The sequence below is a fragment of the Vombatus ursinus genome, unplaced genomic scaffold, assembly GCF_900497805.2.
Source record: "Vombatus ursinus unplaced genomic scaffold, bare-nosed wombat genome assembly UNPS02014809.1, whole genome shotgun sequence".
Lineage (NCBI taxonomy): Eukaryota > Metazoa > Chordata > Mammalia > Diprotodontia > Vombatidae > Vombatus > Vombatus ursinus.
The window spans coordinates 6559318-6585597 of record NW_020954587.1 but is presented as its reverse complement, the minus strand read 5'-3'; the positions used below and the strand labels follow the sequence as shown (position 1 = coordinate 6585597).

Below are 26280 nucleotides of genomic sequence, written 5' to 3'. Positions count from 1 at the left end.
GGGGAGGGAGGCGGGTCTCCCGAGCCGCGTTCTTCGGCGCCGCCGCGCGCGAGCCGCCCCCGCTCCTCCCCGCGCGAGCCGCCATGGCCCCCGTGCAGCTGGAAAGTCACCAGCTGGTCCCGCCCGGAGGCGGCGGCGGCGGAGGCCCCGCTTCGGCGCCCGCGCCTCCCCCGCCGGGGGCCGCGGTGGCTGCGGCGGCCGCGGCGGCGGCCAGCCCGGGCTACCGGCTCAGCACCCTCATCGAATTCCTGCTCCACCGGGCCTACGCCGAGCTCATGGTGCTGACAGACCTGTAAGTGCCCCCTCCCCGCCCCCGGTCCCCCCATGTCTGCGCGCGCGGGTGTGCGGGGCCGTGGCACGGTCCCGGCACTTCCTAGGACGCGGCAGAAGCGTCTGAAGTGTGTGCTCTATTTGTTCAGATTATAGCGAAGCTTGCTCTGAAGCCCCCCCTCCCCCAGCCCCATCCCCTGGCGCCCCTTGGCAGGGAAGGCGGTCCATCTGTCAAAAGGGTGAGCCTGTCTTCTGCCTCGTACATCAGGTACATGATTTTTTTTCAGCACCAAGGTGGAGATGGAGAAGGAGTCTGACTTTTTCCTTTTTTTTTTTAAATGAGTTTTAAGTTCAAGTAATTATGTTCGTTTGCTTGGCGTAGCAGTATCTAATTGTTAAACTTAGAGGATCATAGATTTAGAATTGGAAGGGACCTTTGGAGGTAGGTTATTCCTTTTACAAATGAGGTCAGAGAGGTTAATGACTTGCCCAGGATCACAAAACTGGTAAGCGTGTGAGATCAGATTTGAACTAAGTACTTCATTGTTGTCCAAGTCCAACTCCTCGTCCAGTTACCTGCTTTACTCGATGTATACCTCGGCTTGTATAAATAAGTGGTCTGGGAATTGTACTATAAAGAGATTTGGGGGGGGGGGATTTTTTTTTCGAGCTTTTGAGAAGATTCTTGACATTTTCCTGGGTTTACTGGAAGTAAAAAGTGTTTTTTATCTCAGCTACTGAAATTTTATAGAGAGCTTAATGCCACCCAACTAGTTATAAAGTAATTTATGCTATAATTTGGGGGTTGCAAGCTGATTTTGGAATCATAGCAAATATTTTAGACTTTTTTTCTCTACAGTAATATTCATCCTCATAGGATGGATTTTTAAAGCTCTCTTGTTTGGAAAAGTCAGAACTAGATTTTATATATCTCTGAATTTTGTCTAAGGGTTCATGCATTACTCTCGTGAATTAGTGTTTTTTGAATTTTATGACATGAGGTTTGTGTAGGAAATCTTTTTAAAAAATTAATTTATTTTTAGTTTTCAACATTCACTTCCATAAACTTGAGATTTAAATTTTTCCTCCTCTCTCCGTACTTCCCTCCCTAAGACTTCGTGCAATCTGATATAGACTCTACATACACATTCTATTGAATGTGTTTTTACTTTAGTCATGTAAAGTCCAATAGGAGGAACCACAGGAAAGAAGAGAAAATAAAACAAGAAGAAAAAAAAGCAAATAGTATGCTTTGATCTGAATTCAGACTTTTGAGTTCTTTCTCTGGATGTGAATAGCATTTTCCATCATGAGACTTTTAGAGATGTCTTAAATCCTTGCATTGCTGAGAAGAGCTAAGTCTCTGAAAGTCATAGCACAATGTGGCTGTTAACTGTGTATAGCGTTCTCCTGGTTCTGCTCACATGTAGGAATTCTTGAAAGTAAGTTTGGAAGTTCTTAAGCAGCATAGTCCTTGTTGACTTAATCAGAGGAGAATGGCCAGGACTTAGAACAAATGTTCCTTCTTAGATGCCTTACAGGATAAGGTGGTTATATTCTTGCATCTGTCTGACACATTAAGGCCCTAGGCAAAATTATGAAGTAAAAAGTCTTCATAACTCAGCCTTCCCTTTAACTAACCCTTATTCTCTATTTGCCCTGTAATACTTCTTAAAAAATTGACCAGTTGATGATCCTTTATTTGAATCTTTTCTTCTGTTACCTTTGCCACCACTTACATTTTCAGCATTCTATCTCAAGTTGCACAGTGGATGAAAGGTTTTGGAGTCAGGGAAGTCTGTGTTACCTTTGACTCTTAGTGACTCTGAGAAGGTCATATCGCTACTTTGCAAGACCCCAGACAGTAAAGTGATGAACAATTGTTGACCCTCTTAGTAGAGGGAGCTCCCCACAGCCATAAAATTACAGATCTGGACCAAAAAAAGAATCTGAATTGTGAAATGAAAAGTTTTGCTTCACATAAAGAACTTTGAGGTGTCTGTCAGCCAAAGTAGTAATCTTTTCATAAGGCCATTTCTGAATCCCAGATTAATGTAATACTTTTATTAGGATAAAGGGTCAGAAAGGATTGTTCATGGTCTCCATCTGAGGAAGAGGGCAGTTAATGAGTTTGATATATCTACTGACACAAGAATGGGTTGCTTGGTTGCTTTCAGTCTTTGTGGTAAAAAGGGCATTAGATTTAGAGTCCAAAGACATGTGTCTGAATACCAGGTTTGTTTACTATTTGTAGGACCTTTGGCAAGTCACTTCTTTGGCCTTCGATATTTTCACTTATAAAATGACTTGAGGTGATCTTGAGTCCCATTGGCCATTTAAATCCTGAAACTGCTTGAATCACAGATTTGATATTCTGAGCTCCTTTCTCTCCACATCTTTTTGCCAGAGCTCTTCTGAATTCCCCCCTTTCTACAAATATCCTTGTCAGTTCCATATTCATAATTGCATCTAAATGCTTCAACAGATCTGTGATGTCAGTGTATGCTCCTTCTACCAGCATAGATCAAATTTGTTCCTCAACATGGTAGATGGCTCCGTAAATTGTAGTGACTGAAAGACAATCCCTAGTGGCCAATCTTCTGGTGATAAAGTTCTCCAAATTTAATTAGGTTAGTTCTTGAACAGAATTTCTCTCACTTGGCTCTACTGGAGGACTTTTCAGCTTGATAGGACCTGACAGAGCTCATGCTCTGCAGAGCATAGTTTTAAGGACCCAGAGTCAGCATCATAGTACAATAAAACATTGGAGTAGCCTTTGTCAGAAGAAGAATAATCATACTGTATGTTTCTACAATACTTAGCTGCTATCATGTAAATTATCTCATTTGATTCTTAAAACATCCTGTGATTCAGACCTGTCAAATATCTTTATTTAACAGATATGATAACTGAACCTTAGAGAAGTTAAGTGATGAAAAGCCACATGGATAGTCAGTAAAGTTAAAACTAGAACCTATGTCTTTTAATTTAGATACATAGAATCTGAATTAGAAGGTACCGTAGAGGTTATCTAATCCAATTTCTGCCTGAACAAATCTCCATAGTATTCCTGAAAAGTGGTCATGCGGTTTCCATTTGATGACCTCCAGTGATAGGAAACCTACTACTTCCCAAGGCTCTAAATATTAGGAAGTTTTTCTTTAAATACTGCTAAATTCTGCTGTTGCAACATCTACCAATTACTGTGTAGTTCTTCTGGGGAAAAGCAAAATGTCTAATCTTTTTCCAAATGATAATTCATATACTTTGACAGCTATCATGTCACCTACCCTCCTCCAGATTAAACCTCCCTGTTATTTAAAACTCTTGGTCCACATGTGTGGTCTCCAATTCCCTTACTGTTGTGGTTGCCCTCTTCTTATGACCTCCACATTGTTAATGTCCTTTCTAAAATGGAACACCGAGAATTGAATAAAGTACTCCAAATGTGGTCTGACCAGGGCAAAATATAGGATAATCATCACCTCCTCAGTCAGGACAGTAAGCTTATCTAAATGTAGTCTGAGGTTATGTTAGTTCTTTTGGCTCCAATGACACCATATTTACTCATATTGAGATCTTTTTCATCTTAGGCCTTTTCCTTTAATAGTTTTTCCATATTTCTGTTCTCATCAAAACCTGACTTCCTCTGGAAGACTCAGTGACCTTGACCATTCTTTCTAGTACCAAATCTCACTTTCATATTCCCTCGAACACTGATTCAGAAGTAGTTTAATTTGCTTGTTCCTCACTACCACTTCCAAACCCCTCTCTCTGCCCCCATCTTTTAGCAACCTCTCGCCTTTTTGAGGTGTTCATTCCATCTTTCGTCACCTGATCCTAATCTTTCTCAGAGTCATCTTCTGGAGGTTATTCCCCCTCCTTTCTCAAGTAGTTCAGTGCTTGACTCCTGGTCTTCTTCATACTAACCCCTATCCTCACACTCAGGAATTGCAACGTTGATGTCCTTTAGAATAAACCATATTGTCTTGTGCTCAATCCACAGTTTAAGATGTGCTGAAGTGATCTCCGAGTGGAAAAAGCTTAAGAAGCCTTGCAGTTTAGATTTTTACCTTGGCCTCCCATTTCACCCACTTTTTCTCTCTTCCCCTTGTTTGAAAATTATTTTACCGTTTACCTGCTTCCAGTCCTTCCTTGTGTTTCATGACTTAAAAAAAAAAAAGGCTTAGAGTGTCTCAATCATAGCTGTCAATTCTTTCAGTACTGGGATATAGTTGAACCCAGTCTGGTGATTCATTGAAGATAGCTAGTTGGTCCCTTATTATCTCATTCTCAGTCTACTTGTGCCATGCTGCCTGTCTCCTCACCTTAAGAATCCATTATCTAGAACCTAGAACTCATTTTTTTCTGTGTATCTGTTTCCTATATCACCATCCTCTAGGTCTTCCCCATCGAATTCTTGCAAAGTAGTTAGCATTCAGTAATTCTGGGAAAAGCCACCCCGCAACCATGGAAGCATAGAAATTATGTTTCCCTCAGCCTTTGCGTACCTAGGACTTCTGGAATGTGTGCATGTTGGAGAGAGGGGAGTAAGAGGAGCTATTGGACAGTAGAATATTTGAGACACAATATTCTGGATCTTTCAGATGGATGGCCAGGTATGTAAGGAAATACCTGTCTCAGGCCTCGACCATTGGAAGGAGGGGAAAGTACAGAGTGAAAGGAACCTATTGGTGGAGCATCAAATACAGGATTTAGGGGATTGCCCATGGATTTATCAGATAGGGATTAAATTATACATTGTGGAAGGGGGTGGGGGGAACAGTGACTCTTTTTCCTGATTATAGATACTAGAGAGCCACTAAGAAAGGAAAAGCTTAACGAGTTTGTTTTATGTATAACTAGTTCTAATTACAGTCATTTCTCAGCTGTTTTCAAGCCTTATCACTATGAAATACAGTAAGTTTCCTAACTGTGTATTGATTAACTTGTCTACCTTCAATTTTATTACAGGAATAAAGTATATTCATAAGCTTTCAACCTTTTGTGCATTGAGTTTAATAGTCTGTTCACAATATGAATCTGTTCAAAAGTCTAAGAAAATTAGTGGCAGCATTACTAAAACCTTTTTCCAGTGAGCATATTTATAGTTCCCTTGATGAAGTTAGTTCTTGTTTCTATGGGCCTATGGTTCCTCAACCTATGAGCACTTCAGCATTAAAAGAATTGTCATACTTGGCAGAACTTATTCCACAATGTCTGGCACATAATAGGTATATTTAATAAATGCTTGTTGATTGATTACCAGCATAAAAAGTGCTTTATGAAGCACTTTGAGGAGAGAAAATTGTTATTTTTCCTTGGTTTCATGCTTGTAAAAATGCACTTATTGCATGCAGTTTTATGTCTTTGAAAATAAAATCAGGTTATTAGTTAAATTGGACTGTGCAATGTATAATGACAGGTATTATACTGATGTTTTCTATAACTATCAATAGTGGTATACAATGCTATATTTAAAATAGTGTAATGTTTTGATTCACATGCGATATTTATATAATTATTTTTGTTTCCTTAGACTGCCAAGGAAGTCGGATGTGGAAAGGTGAGTTTTAAAGATATCTTTATCTCTATCTCGGCTTAAATATACCTAGGAATTTGTAAGCATATGTTATATGAAAAGAAAACCTCAAGAAATGAAACTTTACTAGCTTCTGATGTACTCCGTATTGGCTTAGAACTTACATTCTTTTAACAAATATTTATTGAGTACCTATAAAGTTGTAGAACCTTTGGGACTGTGCAACGGTGTAGTACATTCAGGTCACCTTTGTGGAATTATCCATCAATGTTGAACATGCATCACTTCCTCTATATTCATTATTAGATGTCTTAGTGGATTGACATCTGCTCATTTCTGTGATTGCTGTACAGAAAACTTGACTCTTGTAAAGGAATGAAGTTTGAGATGGATATAAATAAGTATTAGCACATGGCCCAGTGGTAAAGAATTTAAAATAAATTGGTTCATTTAAAAATCATATTATGGAATTTTAAATTATTGTCACAGAACAGCATACCATGAGAGATTTTAATGAGAGACTTTAGTGCCTTCTAAAAACCCTTCCTCTCAAGTACTGGGGGAATCTTTTAGATAAGAAGACTTCGTTGTCCTTGGAAAGGCACTTTTAACGGATGCTTAGGGTTGTAGTTTTGTGGCATTTTTACTGATAAGCCCTTTGCCGCAGCCTATCCCTTACTCATAATGACTTGTCATTCTGGGCCTTTCTGTGCCCTGAGTAGTTCTTTCCGACTCTTAAGTGGCAAAGAAGGGGCTGCTGACCTGCATTAGTAGAGGGAGTTTCTCACCTGGTGCTCCCTGCATAAATGAAAGATCTGGACCAAAAAAAGGCTTTATATTTACTTTTGGTGTACAAGTTGTATCTTTCAGCAGATTGTAAGCCATTTGAGGGTAGAGACTGCTTCCAGAATCACTGAATTTTAAAATTAGAATGAACCTCAGTAGCCATCATATATACTTCACACCTGAAAGGAATGCCCATTTTACCTAATAATAGTTATCTAGCTTCTGCTTAGTGCTTAGGTATCCCCAGCACAATAAATGCCTTTTCAGTCTTTGTTGAATTGAATTTTGAAATTTAAGAATAGTGACGTTTGTTTACAGAGGTGCTTTTAGGGTTGTATTTTGCTCGTTTTCTAGGTATACCCCATGATTAGGTGGTTATCATAAGTAAGTTGTTTTAGATATGTTCTTTTGTAATAGTGAGATTTTAATTAAGTTACAATTAGGTCTGCATCCCTTTTACCTTGTGGTTGGTGCCCAGCAGGAAAAATAACTTTCCTTGTTTCTGTTAGACATCTGAGCACTGGCTTTAATTACAAGTGTTTACCTGGATTCGACTCCTCCAAGGAGCTCGACTTGGCATAGAGTCAGGAAAGTCTAGGGCATGTATGGGGAGTTATGAATAGTTCAGTTTTACTAGAGTATAGAGTATGTGGAGGGGATTGGCATGAGAGAGTGGTAGAAAAGGAAGGTGGTGCTATGTTATGAAAGGTCTTGAATGTCAAGCAAAGGAGTTTTAACTTAGCTCAGATGAAAGAGAGGAGAGCCCTACCAAAGGATTTTCAGTAGACCTGTTATGTAGTCTGACAGTGGTATGAAGGATGGATGAAAAATGAGTAAGGAAGCTATTGAAGTAGTTCACATGGGTAATATGTAATAAAGGTCCCCCTTCTTTAGCAAGACTGAGGAAGTATAAGTAGAAATGAAGAGAGTTATAAAACATTTTAGAAGTAGTATCAAGATTCAGTAACTAAAACATTTCTTTTACACTACAGGGAAACTTTTAGACATTGGCTGGCACCTCGTGTAGAGGCCTTTATTAAAGTTTTATGAGTTAGTAGGAAATACAAGACCATTAGTTGACTATATTAAATGAATCTGGATTGATCAATTGTGATAAGTAAGTTAATTCACTTCCAAATGCCTCGAATGAACATTAGTGGATGAGGTCAGCAAGTAAATGTAGTTGGGGAAATAATGTGTGATGCCTGGAAACCTCTTGAATGGTTTGATCATGAATGTAGTTCAGATTATTCATTCAGCTGTGCTCATTCCCATTTCAAAAGAACAAGATGTGCACTTAAGTAAACAAACATTCCTTTTGTAGAGTTGGATTTGCTTTAGCCACTAATCTTCAGGATATCCCTAAATGACCTTTAGAAGAAAACTTTACATAATAGTATGACTTTTTTTAGTCCCTTTAAATTAAGACCCCTTCTCTTTTTGTAGTCTGTTAATGTAGAACTTTACTTTTAAATGTTTAGCAGCCCTGTTGGAAATACAGATGAATTTATGGGGGTCAAGAACCAACTGTTTTATTAATACACCTTCCTTCACCCTCAAATTCTTGCCCCTTGACCTTATTAAAGGGAGTCATGAGACAAAACTTGGTTTCTCTGCTTCTCCATTTATCTGCCTGCAGAATTTATAGTACATAGTATAGTACGTAGCTGTTCGATACAACAGTCTACTATGTCTGGCAAGTTGATATGTTGGATATCATGATATAATCTGTTTATTGATCTAATTCAATAAATCTTTATTAAGCACTGACTACCTGCCAGGCACTGTGCTAAGCATTGGAAATACAATTAATGAAAAGAAAGACAGTCCCTGTTCTCAGAGAGCTTACTGACATCTAATTATGAATAAAGAGTTACGTGGCAATTTTAAGGTCCCTTTGGTTTATCCATTGTTGGATTTGCCTAGCAATATCACCTTAAAGGGGAGACATGAATACAGGATTACCAGACTTCATGTTTTTGAAATACTTTGTACAAAGGCTTAGGTTTTGGAAACCTTGGAAAGATCCTTTTCATTCTCTTCTTCTTTACTCTAGGCTCTCATGAAAAGGTGGCTATTCTCTTCAAGGTCAACCCCCTGTACAAGCATCCTCAATCCTATCTCCTCCAGCAGACTTTCCTCATGATCATTTCATAATCCCTTTCCTCCTGCCAACAAACATACCCAAGTTTTCCTCTGCCTTAAAAAACTCTCAGTAGACCCTCTTATCCCTTCAAGTTGACTGTCTTTGCTTACTCTCAGGCAAACTCCCAGAAAACAGGCTGTCTACATTTGTCTCTACTTTCTCCTCTCACTCACTTCTCAGCCCTTTGCAGTCTGACTGTTGACCTCATCACTCACAACGGCTCTCTCCAAAGTTATCAGTTAGTTGTCTTTTACTTGTTAAATCTAATAGCCTCTTCTCAGTCCTCATCCATGTTCTTAATCTCTCAATAGTGTACTACATTTTTGATGAATAATTTCTCCTTTCTGGATTGTTGTGACTGTTTTCTCTTTATTGTCCTCTTTGTGGTCTGACTGCTCCTCCTTCTTGGGAAGATCATCATTCATATCTTACTCCTTTGCTTGTAAGGTACCCCAAGGCTCTTGCCTGAGTATTCCTTTCTCTACTCTCAGTCTTAACAGGGCCCATGGGTTCATTTAACATTTCTATCCATATATATATATATATAGATATAGATATAGATATAGATATAGATCTATATCTATATCTATATCTATATATATATATATACACTACCCTAGTTGCTTTCTTAAGTTGCCATATTCTTCCATTTCTACCTGCATAATGTCTGTAGCAATTTTCCTTTTTGCTCACGCAGCTGCCACTTTAGTTCAGACTTTGATCACTTCCTACCTGGACTATTCCAGTCTTCTAATTGCTCTCCTCAAGGCTCTGCTCCACTTCAAACTGTTTTCCATATAGCTGTCAAAGTGATTGATTTTCTCAATCCTCTAACCCCACTCCATTCACTGAACTCTAGTGGTTTCCTGTCAACTCTAGTATCAGCTAGAAACTCCTGGTTGATCTTCAAAGCTCTTCGCGTTTTAGCCCCAACTTGCTTTTCCAATCTTATCCTTTTCATGCACTCTGTGGGCCAAACTGGCCTTTTTATTATTCTTCATATATGTCACTCTGCCTCTCATGTTCATGACTTTTGCATGGGCTTAGTCAAATGTTTGCATGGGCTTAGTTCCCTTCAAGATTCAACTCAAACGCCACCTTCTACATGAGACTTGTCCTTAATCCCTTCATTGCTAGTAATTTATCTCTGTTGTTGCCTTGAGTCTATTTTGCGTATAGTTTATATATACTTATATATGTACATATTTGTCTTTCCCTTTAAGCTACTTGAGGTCAGGGTCTGTTTTTGTCTATGTATCTTCATGACCTAGTACATGTAGTAGACATTTAATAAATGTTTGATTGAATCTTTAAATAATTCATGTTTTTAAAAAGTTATATATAATCTGCATTTTCAGATGTGGGCCTTTATTTAGCTAAATTAAAATTTGATTTCACATGTCAGTCTATAGAAGTTAAAAAAAAATTTTAAGTAAAAACTATAACCTGTTTTAAAAACAAATATGAAATAATTCAATTCTTTAGTTGTTTAAATTTATTTTTATTATCCGGTGGCAGAAATTGAACTTCTTGAGGTGATTGCTTATAGAAATGTTGGAATAATAATAGATTATAGATTTAGACTGAAATAATTATTTACTGTCTTTTTGTAAAAGAAATTTTTTTGTTATGTTTTAAATGAGGATGGTGAGATTTTCACACTCAAAAAAAGCTGTAAAATGTCTTTTGATATTTTTTATTTACTTAGAATTATGCTTTATTTTTATAGGAAAATAGAAATTGTGCAGTTTGCTAGCCGGACACGTCAACTCTTTGTTCGATTGTTAGCTTTAGTAAAATGGGCTAATAATGCTGGAAAGGTGGAAAAATGTGCGGTAAGTCTTTTTTCAGAATTTGGTATGTTTAAACTAGTTATTAATTTACTTTCTAATTTAAGCTTACCTTTCTATTTTCTGATTAGTTGCAAGAGGACACATAATAATTTGAATAATATTTTCTGTATTATACCATTTAATGCATTCCAGTGGAATTTTAACAGTTGTGCATGTGTATATCATCTCTAATAATCACATCTCATTTCCACACCAGCAGTGAACATTATGAATGTGTTTGCTTTTTGGATTGAGATATGATCTTATATTTAGAGTCTCTTAAGAGCAATATGATTCGAGGGATGGGAAGTTCTAAAAAAAATAATTTCTAACCTTATAGCGGCTAATAATCCTGATGAGAAAGAGTGAGATTAGAGATAGAAAGATGGACATGTTAGGAGAAGAGAGATGGAAAAATAGACCAAGGATAAATATGAAAGGGTGTCAGGAACCTCTGAAAAAAGGATTTGAGAACGAAATTCTAGAATGAACTGAGGCCTGGGGGGGGGGGGGGGGAATTGCTTTAAAAAATCCCAGCAAAACAAGTTTTGAAAACTAGAGTAATAAGAAGGAAGGAGAAATCCCTCTACTTGAGAGCTAAAAGGCACAGCTATTCAGATCATTTGTTTATTTTCTGTTATTATTCTGAAGAATAATAGTCTTCAAAGCGAAAAGATAGAATTCATATAAGAGAGTGATTAAAGCTCAGAGTTGGTAAAGAGATAGTAAGAGAACATCTGGTTACTTTAAATGAAGTGAAATTTCCTTGCCTAGATAAAAGATTCAGGACTACCAAAAAAAGTGACCTTCTTTCTCCCCCCCTAGGAAATGTGGTCCTAGAGCCCTTTTCAATAATATTTGACAAATTGTGGAGAATTAATGTGAGTTGCCAGAAGCCTAGTGACAGACAAATATTGTCCTGGTTTCCAGAAATTTTAGATAAGTAAGCATAACATTGAACCCTGGTAAAATTCTACAATGGACTGTTAAGCATGTTTGTGAGCACTTAGAAGAGAATGTAGTGCCAGCCAAGCATGGATTCTCTTAAAAACAAATAATGCCAAACTATTGGGAAATCAAGGGAATACCTCAAACATAGCGTATCTTGAGGTAAGAAAAGTATTTCTCAAAAGTGTCCTATTTTAATCCTTGTAAATAAGTTGGAGAAATATGGAATAGCTAGTACAATTAGGCCTATTTGCAGCTGGTTGAAAATAAAAAAATATTGATTGATTAATAGTATCTGCCTGGAGAGGATCCTGCAGTATAGTGTTGTAGAACTGAACAAGTCAACGTTTTTATCATTTACTTAAAAGAAGCATAGAAAGTATGCTGATTATATTTGTGAAGGCTCCAAAGCAGGGAAAGTAACTGATCTGATGGAACAAATGAAGATTCAAAGTGTAAGCTGGAACTGGAATCAGAACTATGAAAATGAAAATTAACAAGGATAAATGCAGCCTTTTATATCTAGGCTTTTCAAGCATCATTTGCAGTAAGTGCAGGGAATAGTACCTGACTTAATAATTCTTAAGGGGAGAAAAGAACCTGACGGGTTTCCTTTGATATGGCACCACTTCCACCCCCTCCCAATGAACTCCGGCATCTCCCTGTTACTTGTAGAAGCAAATAGAAAGTATTTTGTCTGGCTTCACAGCCCTTCATACCCTAGCTCCCACTTACCTTTCCAGTTTTCTTACACTTTACTCCCCTCCAGGTACTCTTTGATCCAGTGACACTGGCCTCCTGGCTGTTCCAAGAACAAGGCAGTGCATATCTCAGCTCCTGGCATTTTCTTTGGCTGTCTCGTGTTCTGGAACACTCTTTCCTTCTGCTCTAACTATTCACCTTGCTGGCTTGCTTTAAGTCCCAACTAAAATCTCATCTTCTATAGGAAGCCTTCTCTAACCCCTCTTAATTCCAGTGCTTTCCCTCAGTTAATTATTTCCTATTTATCCATATATAACTTGGCTTTGTATATATTTGTATGCTTGTCTCCCCCCATTAAATTGTAAGCTTCATGAAAGCAGGGGCTGTCTTTTCCCTCTTTTTGTATCCCCAGCACTCGGCACAGTGCCTGCCACGTTTTAGGTGCTTAATAAATAACCTAGCCATATAGTGTTTATGCAGTCTTTTACTGTGCTAAAAGTAGTATAAAGATTGGAGACATAGTGTCTGTTTACTGGTCAGACCATATAGTAATGGACCAGAAGTTTCATGATAGGGGTTCTAGCTCTGGCTTTGTCAGCTACTAGTTTTGTGGTCAGGAGCAAATTACTTAACCTCTGTGAGCCTTAGTTTTTTCCGAACTTTAGAAGAAGAATAATAATACTTGCTTAACTTTAGTTTGGTTTTTTTGGTGGGGGAGGGATGAGGTTCAAATAAGGTCACATATGAAAATCTTTTTTAAATTGTAAAACACTAAGTGAATTAAGAGTGATGGCAACTATAATTCTAGACTTTATTAGAAGGAGCTTAAATGTACATCCACAAGACAGGGAAGTTCGTGGAGAAGTAATAGAACCACTGGAAAGTTTGAAATAATTAGAGAAGAAGAAATGAAGGAGAGATACTTATCTTCACAGATCTGTAGGGTTTCATGCTTGGCATGAAATCAGTGGATAGAAATTGTGAAAAAGAGAGATTTTTGGCTCAGCATAAGACTGGTCTTAATAGTGGAACTTAAGCTTCCTTATGAAGTCCAAGTTCCTCTTCACTAAGTTTAAGTAGAGGCTGGATGACTCTTATCAGGAAAGATGTGGAGGGGATTCATTGATTTATAGACCATAAGATCACATGGAAGTGACCTTACGTGCTGTTTGACTCAACCTATCATCCCATGTAGTCATCCCCAAGATTTTGTTCTTAAACTCTCTTTATCCTTTCTTGGTGATCTCATTCATTCCAGTGGCTACAGACATCACTTCTGTGGCTGTTGCTTTTTTAACTCTTTCCTTGCTGTTTCTCCTAACTTCAATCCCATAATCCCGTAAATTCACTTGTAACTCTGAAGTACTTGAGAGTTTGGTCCAGATCTGTGATTTTATCAGTGTCAGGCACTCTCCTGTGTGGAAATTCCCATCACCAATGCAGACGTGCTGCAACTTAATTTCTTAGAGGGTTGCTGAGGCACTAAAAGTTTGGTCAGAAATAAGACTGGAACCCATGTCTTCCTGACTTTTATGCCCTGCCTTCTATCCTCTAGCCATAGCAAGACAGTAGGGAGCAGTGACCAGAAAGTGGCATCAGAGTCAGTAAGACATGGGCTGAAGTCCCAGCTTTTCTTCTATATTGACAGTATGACTGTGGGCAAGTCATTTAACTTCTCAGTGCCCTAGACCACTCTAAGACTATAGGCTGGAGAGAAGATAGCGCTCTCTATTGCCAGAGGAAGGTTCTTACCAGGAGCTCCCTACACTAATAAAAATCACCAGGTGAAGTTAAAATAGTATGTAATAGCACATATTTTCACCCACTCAGTATGTGAGAGTGAAAGGTACTAAATTTTATTTAGCATTCTTAACATACACATTATTTCTTATTGTACTTGTAGTTAAGGAAGGGAAACCAAATGGGAAAGATTTTGGAAGGGTAAGGTAGTGTTAAATGACCTTTCTGGGAACTAGTTTTCCTTTTTAGTTTAAGTTTTGTTGCATTAGAAATATTTTTAATTTCAAGTTTTCATTTATTTACCTTTAACTTAAGAATGAGTAAATGGTATGAAGACCATAACATTTATACTTTCCTTTAAAGATGATATCAAGTTTTTTAGATCAGCAAGCCATCCTCTTTGTTGACACTGCTGATCGTCTGGCATCGTTGGCTAGAGATGCGTTGGTCCATGCACGTCTGCCCAGTTTTGCTATCCCTTATGCCATTGATGTATTGACTACTGGGTCTTATCCACGTCTACCAACATGCATTAGGGTAAGAGTTTTTTATTGTATTTTTCAAAATATTTTTTCTATAGTGTTTGTTATTTGGTATTATTGTATTTTCCAGTACAGATACATTTTTATGTTAATTGGAACTAAAATATTATAAGTACTTTAAAAATCAGTTATTTGTGTTGGAGCCTTTTGGGGAGGAGGTAAGGAATCAAGCATTGGACTGAAAAATAAATATTTAAAATGAAAATGCCATAAGCTAATTGTATTAGTCCATGATTCTTTAATGGAATTATCACTTATAGTGTAAAAGTATAACTAGAGCATTCACTTTGAAGTAGTTCCAAGAGTAGAATAAGAGAAATCTTGTTTAGGTAAAATCATGCATATCTTTTCTTCATTTAGAGCACTTCATTAAAGCTCTAAATCATAAGAGGGAGGGTTTCATATTGACGTAGAGAGCCTGTGAAGAAAATGTGGGTTCATGTCCCCCCTCTTGACTCATACTGGCTGTGTGACCCTGGGTAGATCCCTTAACCATCTTAGTACTATGTAGGTAACTCTAAAATTTTTAAGTTACAGAGAAGGTACTTATCTACATTTTAATTGGTTTCCTCACTTGGAAGTTCCTGACCTGAATGAAAGCACCAGTCTAGTTTCTATCCTTATCCCTAATGTTAACCATAAATTAAATGTTGGTTCTTGTAAAAAAAAAAAAAAAAAAATCAAACTAAGAAAACAGTTGGGTTTACTCAGGTGCATGTAAAAAGTAACTCCCACTTTAGGTCTTTTTAAATATGCCTTTTAAATATATTTTTTAGGATAAAATCATTCCTCCAGACCCTATTACCAAAACTGAGAAACAGACCACTCTTCATCAGCTGAACCAGATTCTTAGACATCGACTAGTAACTACAGATCTCCCTCCTCAGCTGGCAAATCTTACAGTGGGTATGGATCTGGATTGTTTCTCTTGAAGAGTAGTTTTGTTTAAATGATTTCTTTTTCTGCCCAGCTTGATTTTGAAGTATTTGAAATATTAACAAACATTTCATGTAGTTATGTACAATTTGTAAAATTAAAACCAGATTATCTATTCTAACTTGGAGTAGCCACTTTTAAGAGGTCTCACTTTGAAAGTAGTAGAGAATTAGGGAGGGGTGGCAAAAGAAAAAGAGATTGAAGAGACATTATAGAAGAAAAAGGGGAATGAGAGTATGGGAGATTCAGGTAGAAAAAGTATTGTTTTTTTCTTGTTTTTCATCAATAAATAAATATGTATTGAGTACATAAAATTAGGATCTATGGGAAATCGCATGGAAGTAGCACATTGCTAGGTCATTAGATAACTCAAGCATTCAAGTGCCTCAGATGTTTCAGGCCTATGCTAGATACCGGGGATATAATGGCAGAATTGTAGCAGCCCTTACCCTTAAGTCAGAGAAGTTGACACACACACATGCAGCCAAACATAGAGAAAGCAAATACACAGTGACCGGGGAGGGGAATGTACTCAAATTGGAGTTGAATGGGGGTAGGGAGCAGGATAGGATACACTGAGAAGGAAGCACTTGAACTGTATCTTCAAGAAAACCAGTGGTCCAAGAGGTGAAGGTGAGTAGGAAGAACATTTCTGTCATAGAAGAACCATCAGGTGCAAAAAGGTGAAGATGTGTGTGAAGGAACAGTCAGGAAGCCAGTATGGCTGAACGGTAGAGTGCATGGAGGAGAGTAATGTGGAAAAAGGCTGGAAAAGGTTAGAATGGGGGCCAGGTTGTGAAGAAATTTAAATGCCACATAGAGGAGTTTTATATTTCATCCCACAGGAAATAGAGAGCCACTGGAATATATCAAGTAAGCTGTGACATGGTCAGATTTGTGCACTGTGCAGTGCAAGATGAGAGTCCCTGCCCACTGACCTTTGCAGTCAATATGGAGAGAAGAAACAAAAAAAATGAAACAATTAGCATGTGCCTATTTATGTTGTATTGTCTCACATGCTCCTTGAGAGCAGAAACTGGCTTTGTGTTTTTGCCTTTGTGGCCTTAGCAGTTAGCATGTACCTGGCACATAGTAAGACCTTATTAATTGCTAGTTGCTTGCTTGCTTTATTGAGGCTCTAATATGTGAATGCTGAAAAATTGTAAGTTCCGGACTTGATCAGGATGCCAGTCATTTTTCTTTTTTTTTTTTGTTTTAGCTTACTGACGTTTGATAAACCTTTCATCAGTTTTTTGCATATACAGAAGGCATGTTCTTTTGTACTGGTTTTGAGGTTTAAATTTTTGATCTTCGGATTGGTATTATAGGCATTTGGAATTCCTGTCCAATCACAGAAATGCATGATAAAATGATTAAAAACACACACAAACCCTTACCAAAGCTAGCTTTAAATTGGTGTAGTAATATAAATAGGTTAAGTGGGTGAATATATATAACTACTGAAACCAAAATTTAAGCAGGAATATCCTACTTTGTTTCTTTGTCTTCTTTACTATTTGTAGAACAGATTCATTGAGTAGAATTCTTTCTTAGATGTCTACTTAGCTTCAGTGTCACTGATTTCCTAGTAAATATTGTTTAGTACTACTAGAACATCTGGTTTTATTTCTTCACAATCACCTAAGAGCAGAAGCTGGCCACTTCTCATACACATGCACGTACTTGAATGAAAAACTAACCCAAATAGGACGTTGGATTCTTTTCAAACAGTTCTCAACTGTATTTTAATTCTTCTCTTACCTAAATAAAAAAAAATCTAGTCAGCAGCAAGCTAAGGATAATTCTTTTTTTCTTTTGTTCTTCTTAAACTGTGGTAAAAACTATCCAGCAAATGGTCGGGTAAAGTTTCGAGTGGAAGGAGAGTTTGAAGCCACCTTGACAGTGATGGGAGATGATCCCGATGTCCCTTGGCGTCTTCTCAAATTGGAGATACTGGTTGAGGATAAGGAGACTGGAGGTAAAACCAGAAAAGTTGTTGTTTTGTTAAAGTATTTTGTCATTTTTGTGTCCATTGGAGATATATCTTCTCTTTCTGAGTTCATGTAGTAGGTGACTACTTCCATAGTATGTTCGCCACAGTGCGGAAATTAAAGGTGAAAACCTAGGTTTTATTCTTATGCTTAACTGTAAGTTTAGGCTTCAGAGAAAACCTGAATCATCATTAAGATTTTAACTAGGCTTCATTTAGGCAGAATTACTTCAGTGACAGAGAAATAATTCTTTAACATATTGCAATCTTGTACATTCCTTCTAGGCTATAAAAGCTAAAGAAAAGGTAGATTCATAATAACATTTCCACCAGTGTCATAAAATTTGGATAAATTTAAACAGTCATCTCATACATGCCCACAGGAAACAAACTTTGTCAAATAAACTCTATAAGCAAACTAAGTCAGTTTATAGATTAAACTACATTTAAGGGGTTCACAAACAGGCTGATTGAGGGGGAAGATTTATATGTGGACAGGGAGTTAGGGACAGTTGAGAGTCTTCCTCTGGCTCTTTATCTAAGGCATGTTTAAGGCTTTAAGTAAATTTTCACATTCCATAGGTCATATTTTGGTCAACTCAGTAACCTCTCAGCTAAGAGAAATGACACTGACCTTCCTTTAACATTATTATTCCATGAATCAGGTTTTGGTCAGGTAAGGTTGATAAATCAAGAATCAGAAATTCCCATTACACCTGAAACATACCTTTTTTTTTTTTAATCTGGACCTATAATTTTCACATCTGCAGATCAGTAACATGTCAGTAACTTTTAAAAAATCATAGATGTGACTTACCAATGAGTATATTTCAGTACCTATCAGAAGCAGGACTTAGACTCAGGTCTTCTACGCACCAGTACTGACTTTTCTATCTACCAAACTACATTTGGCATTATTTTTCATAGAAATATGGCCTATGGAGCAATAAAAATTCCTTAGTTCTTTTTTTCCATTTAAATGTTTTTAACGAGTATTGTAATTAACTCTTAATGATTGAAATCTAGTGAGAAGATGTATTTCTCTTTTTAGTTTTTCTTGAACTGTCGTGTACTGGTTTCCATTGACAGTGGATTGCATTCCTATTCATTTTATTTCATGTAGCATTTATTTTGTGTCTAGTGCCTATGTATTTTTATCACATAGGGTAGAGGATGAGAACTATAGTCCTGTGACTTTATTGGTATAAGGAACTTTCAGTTGATGCAACTCTGTCTATTAATTCAGATCATTCACTGCACATAATTCCCTGCAGCTTAGTCTTAGAGTTGCTGAGAGCAGCTAGGGTTTGAGTGACTTGCCCAGTGTTGCCTAGCCAGTGTGCATCAAAGTCAGGACTTGAACACAGATCTTCCCAAATCTCCTTCTAAGGCCAGCTTTCTAGTCTCTCTTTTTATCATATACTTGTAAAAATATGTTTTCGTATTTCCATGATTTGTAAAATTGTGACTAATTTGTTTTTTCTCATTTCTTCTTCCAAATATAGATGGTCGCGCTTTGGTCCATAGTATGCAGATCAGCTTTATTCATCAGTTGGTCCAGTCTAGGCTCTTTGCTGATGAGAAGCCTCTTCAGGACATGTACAATTGCCTACGTATCCTTTGAAAATAGAGACTAGTAGTTCTAGATATAGCTTTCTCATTCCTTTCTCCTTTTTGTTCTTAACTTTTAACTGTGGTAGGCTATTTACTGTTTTGTTTTGTTTTGTTTTGTTTTTTTTAATGATCAAACATACTGAAATCCCACTATTAAACCAAGATTATGCTGGCTTGACAAATGAGGAGGAAAAAACTGTTAACAGAGAATAATGAAAAGTGGTATTAGTGGGTCTGGCTATCATGCATAAATTTCTATACATTTTTATGGCATAAAAATGAAAATTCTAACATTTTCATGAGGGGGTAGGTGACTTACTGCTATTTAAAGTAAATTCTTATTTAAAGTTGTATTGAAATTAGTTTCTCTAATTTCTCGAACTTTTGAAAAGGTGGGAAAGATAGTGTCAGTCTTTTCCTGACAGGATGGGGAACAAAGTTGCCAGTTTGGTAGAAGGCCAGACAAGTATGAAAGAGTGGCTCTTTCTCAGAGATCTAGCTCTCGAGGAAATGTGTTTTCTGCTGTTACGTTTTATAACTTTCATTTGTGAAAGCAGTAAAGTTATTTTTCCTTTGTATACCTATTTTTTGGATTTGGAGGAGTGAACTGATTCCATTACTAGGTATTTATTTACTTCTTCTAGTTACAAGGCAAAAAGTAGCCCAAGATCTTTCTTCTCTAATTTCATAATGTAAATCAATGAGATGCCATGATTCAGGCAATATCAGTTTATTTTCTAAGCAAACTTTTCTGTCAAGTGTTGTTTTAAAAATAAGGTTCACCTCTACTGGATTAAAACAAGTAGCAAATGATTTTTGAACAAGAAAGTGTTGCTTATGTTCTTAACTTCGTTTATCAGATTCTTTCTGCTTATCACTTCAATTAGAAGTATTACATTCACAAACTCTAATGCTAATTCGAGAACGTTGGGGTGATCTTGTTCAAGTGGAGAAGTATCATGCTGGAAAGTGCCTCTCACTCACGGTTTGGAAGTAAGTAAAATAGTTTCCAGTTACCTTTTGCATTATTTAGGTCACATTTTCCTGCTTCTCATTTCTGTTAGATATTTATGCAAAGTACAGTTCTCATCATTAAGTGACATTTGGATCTCTTCCAGCTCATGATCCTGTGACCAAGATCCCGCTACAATAGAAACATTTCTACTTGATCACATTTGGCTTGTTCATATTTCTCAAAAATTTGAGAAACAAAATAATTCTCTTCTGACTCAAGCTGGATTCTTAAAAGGAGTCCATCTTATTTCAACTTGTTAATTATTTGACAAATTTCCTGTCAATTTTGTTAGCTTGATGAACTTCCGTATCTTTAAATACAGGTGTCCCAAAAAACTTAGTGCAATTTTAAGCTTTAATAGCTTAACAACTTTTAGTTCTTTTTAATTGCTTAAAACTACACTATGAGTTTCAGGATACCCTGTATACCTTTTACAAACATAATTAAAATGAATTGTTGTATACATACATTAGAAATGTTGACATACTCTGAAATTGCTGTCTCTCACAGAAGGTTGTGTGCTGGCAGAGCTTTCCCTTTTTCAGGCTTTTGAAACAGGCATCCATTAGACTGCCACTAGCCTTGCATCCTTCGTTATAACATATGACTGATATTACCCTTTTGTTTCAAAAGGATGAGAAATGATAACACGGATAAACACAGAAAAGTTTATTTTTATGTACTTTAAATTATATCTCCATGCTATCCAGAAATGTCAAGCAAATACAAACGTAATACAAAATGGTAGCTTCCAAAAATGCATTGTAATATTGAAGGTTTGTTTCTCAAAGCTACCATTAAATTAGCATACTTAACACTTAGTTTTCTGTTAAGCCAACAGGTTCTTGGGAGAAAAACAGGGATTGCCTCTGTCCACAAGGTCACAATCAAAATTGATGAGAATGATGTCTCCAAACCTTTACAGATTTTTCATGATCCTCCTCTGCCAGCTTCTGACTCCAAGTTAGTAGAAAGAGCCATGAAGGTAAGTAACAGATATTTGTCTGTAACAGATATTTGTAAGTGGGTATCATTTAACTTATTTTTAGCATGTTAGTCATTATCAGAAACTCTTCAACATACCCTTCATAAAGCCATTTAGGAAACTTCCTATATACCTATTATGTGGAAGACATTGGGAATCCAAAGATGAGAAGTGATAGTTTTAGATCTTAGGGAATTTGCAGCCTAGAAGGAGCAATGCCAGGTAGAAATTGCCATTTTACTTTTTTGTTGTTGTTGAAAATTAATCATTTTAAATTCATTAAAATATCATTTTAAGTATACAAGGATTTTCTTTTCCATTTAACACAAGAAAGAAGGATGAAGGAAGTGAGTGACTTATCCAGAGTCCCTTAGAGAGGAGAGAGGAGCCTCAACCACACCCTAAAAAAAAGCAAAAAATAGGGGTGGGGCAGTGAGGAGGGGGACCGAGAGGGAAGGGAGAAGGGGGAGGGGAGTGTGAGGGAAGACAGTTTCCATTCAGGGTCAGAGCAGAGGCCTGGGGGTGGCTCACAGACCTGAGCACTGGTAGCAAAGGGTCATGCTGCTGGATACATAAAATACCTCCCCCTCAGGGATACTTGTAAGAGAGGAGCAGGGAGGGAGGCAAGCAGGTACCAGTCCCTTAACAGAGATGGGTTTCACAATAAATTAAGACAATTCAGGATTGTAAGAATCTTTGGCCTTGGCCACAGCTGAAGCTGTTCCTTTCGGGGCTGCGAGCTACAGCTGTGACGCTCTTGGGGCTCTTAAATTAAGCAGGTGTCACAGGGGGCTCCCTCAGGCCTGGACACTGACCACAAGGCCTTTTGGATGCTAGTGATTGAATTCACATCATCATTCAGGATTCTTGGGAGAGAAGGTGTCGACAGGACACAGCTGTCACACAGCTGGGGTGCTAGAGGTGGCAGGGAGAACAGAGGGGGGTGGGGTGGAGCGCAAAGGCTGGAGGTAAGTTCCTACAGTTACAGCTCCTGAGAACCTGAAATTGCCATTTTAAAAAAGCATTTATAGTTTAAAAAGATAAAAGAAGTCACAGAATATAATGCATAGCTAGTTTTGGAATTAGAAAGACTTGGGTTCAAGTCCCACCTGTGACACATACTTGGCTGTATGATCCATACAAGTCACTTAATCTCTCAGGGCTGTAGACTGCTCTTGAATACAAGTTGCTGGACATGATTGATCTGCATTGGTAAGGGCAGTTTCCTCATGGGGAGTTCCTTACACAGATAAAATCACAGGTCTGGGCCAAACATGGTTTAAAAGGCACTCTACAGAAATGATTTCATTGTATGCTGGCAGGCATCCTAGGGGGTATATAGGGTGTAGAGTTCAAGTATTCAATACTTGACACATCTGGGATTTTGTCTTTGTGGGTACTTACCAATACTAATTAAGATGAAACATGAAAGGTAGTTGTAGCCAGTTTCTGTGGGCCCCCAAATTCTTCATATTTTGATCAAACTGGTTGCTAATCTTTTAACAAGAAGGGGACTTAATTCCCTGGAATAACCCACAGCTGTTTCCAAGCCACAGTGAGACAGTGGGTGCAAATTCTAGTACAAGTTTAATGTAAAGATTAGTGTCTCCATTTCACAAGTGAAAAAACTAAGGTTTGAAAAGGTTGTGACTTGCTACTATTATACATGAGAGCAGAGCTGGAACTTGAAACCTCTTCATACTAATTTTTGCAAACTATTGCAAGTTTGTCTTTTTATTATATTCCGTAACTGATCATGTTATAAAGTTTTAGATATAATCCATAAACTGAATATAATTTGCAAATTAAGTTACCCTTTTCATATAAAGTACATTTACATTCTTAAAAATTTGGCTAATTTGCTTCTTTAAAAAATTCTCGAGGGACTCTACAATATTACCTATCAAATGTATTTATTTCAAGATGGTTATAAGGTTTTAAAAATAAAGTTGTAAATTGTTCATCAACTTCCTGTGCAAATTAAAATTAAATTAAAATAATTAATTTAAATTAATTAAATAATATTAAAATAATTAAATTAAAATTAAATTCAATTCTCTAAACTTGGACCTAAGGTCTTTTATTAACAGAAACCTAGAAAGATGTGTTTTTCTTCTTTCTGCAGATTGATCACTTATCAATAGAAAAACTCTTAATTGATAGTGTACATGCAAGATCTCATCAGAAACTCCAGGAACTGAAGTCTATTCTTAAAGGTTTCAATGCCAATGAAAACTGTATGTCCTTTTTTATTAACATTTACTCATTCTTTTGAAATAAGTCCTTACTTTATGAAAACTTTGCATTAAAATGTGACTTCACTTACTTGATTGTATATACTAGTTTGTTTTCAAGGGTTTGGGCTTTCTTGAAATAGAAATTCTGTTTTGTGTATGTTGGTATCAGTTTTATTTAATCAGATATATTCATAGGCAAAGGGAGCTCCTGGATAAGAAAACTCCCTGGAGCAGGGCAGGTTGGTACCTTCTCTGCAACATTGAGTCTTAAGAGAGTTGCCTAGAGCACTCAGAGGTTAAATGACTTAGCTGGGGTCACCCTGCCCAACTAGACCAGTGGGGGGACTTGGCCGTGAACCATGCTGTAGACTATTACAACACAGACCTGTTTAAAGATCAGTAAACTGGCAAGTTAACTCTGAGTTTTGTGAATAGGGACCACACCTTGGTAATCTTTGAGTGCCCCTTTAGCACAGTGTCTGGCATATATTTGAATTGAAGCTGTGAGAGTTTTTCATTGGATTTTTAAAGGATCATGAATTTAGATAAATGGAGGAAGCTAGTCTGAGTTTGTTACATCTAATTTATTATAAAATAAATTTAGTTTTATTGCTTTCAATGACGTGTAATAACACAAAATAAAATCCTTAGTTTCCTTCAAGGCTAAGCTCATGTTAACTTCCTATAGGAAGCCTTTCCTGATATCCCTAGTTATTAGTACTCCCTTCCCTCTCCTCTTATGTTATCTTTCATTTACTTTTTAGCATGTTGTATCCCTCAGTAGAATGTAAGGTTCTTAAGGACAGGAACTATTTCATTTTTGTTTTTGTACCTTAGTGCCCAGGACAGTGCCTTCCATGTAGTAGGCACTTAATAAATGCTTGCTCAATAAAATATAAGTGAAAGTGGGAGGCTGCATGGTATATTGGAAGAAACACTGGATTTATATATCAGAGGACCTGGATTCAAATCTTACTTCTAATAACTTCTCTGGGCCTCAGTTTCCTCAGCTGTAAAATGAGGGGAGAATGAACTAGGTGAGCTCTAATGTCCCTTCCAATTCTTGATCTATGATCTGATGATCCTATAATGAAAAGATTTTATATAATTTCTTACATCAGATATTTGTTCTGACGTCCTATTTCCCATTAATTTTACTTAGTAAATGCTATTTTCCTAGTTAACTTCAAAGGAAACTACATTCTGTGTCTGAACTGTCAACATTTTTTAACTTAATGATGTTGATGTTTGTTTCTGATAATAGGAACAAGGAATAATAATATAATAATGATAATATGGAAGATAAGTAGCATTTCATATGCATTATCTTGTTTCAATTCAGCATTTATTAGGTGCCTACTGTATACAAGTGATTGTTACCCTCAAGAAGCTTAAAATCTAAGAACAACTGCAGCATATACATTTTATTCTCACAATTCTCCACTGAGATAGATAGCAGATACTCTGTTCCTTTCCGAGGGCTTTCAGTACGGTGGGCAGAGCACTGACTCTAGAGTCAGAGGACCTTGGTTCAAATCCCACCTCTGATGGATACTACCTGTCTGACTTTGGGCAAGTCACTTGATCTCCCTGGACCTCACTCTTCTTTTCTGAAAAATCGGGGGGTTTTACTAGAAGACTACCAAGGTTGCTTCTAGCTCTAATTCTATGATCTTTGAAGTGATTGGCACAGAGTATATAACTTGCCCATCGTCGTAGAGTTGATTAATTAGTGGCACAACCAGAACTAGAACCTGATGGTCCTGAGACCAGTGTTCTTTCCACTGTACCATAGCACTACAGGGTTTAGATCACTAGAGCTGTCATTTTGTAATATTTTTTGCCTATAATATCTTGGTCTGACTGGCACTTGGTTTGCATCTACTTCCTGCTAATGTCTCAGAATTTCTGCTATGTCTGATTGGGAGTTAAGGGGAAAGTTAATTGGGCCTTTTAGAAACACTTTGGATGAGATCAGGTAAATCCTCAGCTCTGAGATATATGTATAGCTATTGCCTGCATTCCAGTGTCATCTGTGACTTTAAAATGAAGTATACATTTAAATTTGAGTGTATTTAAAATGAAAGTTTTTGTTTTTAATTTGACTTTTTGAATGTGTATCTGCATTTAGTACCTTCTGATAGTTTAGTTTTTATATTATATCTTAATATATAGGCATTATTTAGTTGAGAATGGTATTATAAAACTTTAGTCCATAAGTTAACGTATTTAGGTTTTCCTAAATATCTCTTCTCCATTTTTCCCTTTGTAATTGGAAGATGAGGGTAGGAATGGAGAGAAATGACCTGAAAGAAAGAAATCTTTTAAAAATTAATATTATAGTAACCACTGAGTAAAGTAGGGCCCAGAAGGCTCACTATTGAGGTATTAGGAGTATTTGGTTCCTACAAAAGATATTTTCTCTTCTTTTTTTTTTTTTTTGTTTTTTGTTTTTAGGCAATTGGGGTTGAGTGACTTGCCCAGGGTCACACAGCTAGTAAGTGTCAAGTGTCTGGTCTGAGGCCAGATTTGAACTCAGGTCCTCCTGACTTCAGGGCCGGTGCTCTATCCACTGTGCCACCTAGCTGCCCCTGTTTTCTCTTCTTTATCTTATTTTTTATGGCAGATTTTGAGACTAGTACATTTAATCGCTCCTTGAAAATTGCATTCTTCCTTTTCATAATACAATAGTATCCCAGATTTAACAAATCCTTGGGCATGCATCATAGACATCTAGTTGATTTATATTATTATTTTAAAGTTGAACTTTAAAAATATGTAGAGAGAGAGATATAAATTTTAACCTATGACTGTTTAGCATTCATAGAGACTGCACTTCCAACTCTTGTCGTTCCCATCTTGGAGCCCTGTAGCCGCTCGGAATGTCTGCATATTTTTGTAGACTTGCATTCTGGAATGTTCCAACTGATGCTTTATGGACTTGGTAGGTTAATAAAATATTACAACCACTCAGTATATAGTTGTTTAACCCATG

The 26280-nt window shown here is 37.1% G+C and overlaps 1 protein-coding gene across 1 annotated transcript in view; it reads left to right on the top strand.

The window, feature by feature from the left end:
• The first annotated feature begins 83 nt into the window (after positions 1–83).
• Positions 84–26280, top strand: part of MED14 (mediator complex subunit 14) — a 67496-nt gene continuing 41299 nt past the window's right edge. Inside the window, exons 1-11 of the mRNA XM_027875565.1 lie at positions 84–292; positions 5810–5836; positions 10474–10579; positions 14330–14503; positions 15285–15414; positions 17294–17422; positions 18940–19047; positions 19909–20041; positions 20898–21048; positions 23174–23285; positions 26104–26229. Coding sequence (XP_027731366.1) covers positions 84–292; positions 5810–5836; positions 10474–10579; positions 14330–14503; positions 15285–15414; positions 17294–17422; positions 18940–19047; positions 19909–20041; positions 20898–21048; positions 23174–23285; positions 26104–26229 — 1405 coding nt within the window. The remainder of the gene's footprint in view (positions 293–5809; positions 5837–10473; positions 10580–14329; positions 14504–15284; positions 15415–17293; positions 17423–18939; positions 19048–19908; positions 20042–20897; positions 21049–23173; positions 23286–26103; positions 26230–26280) is intronic.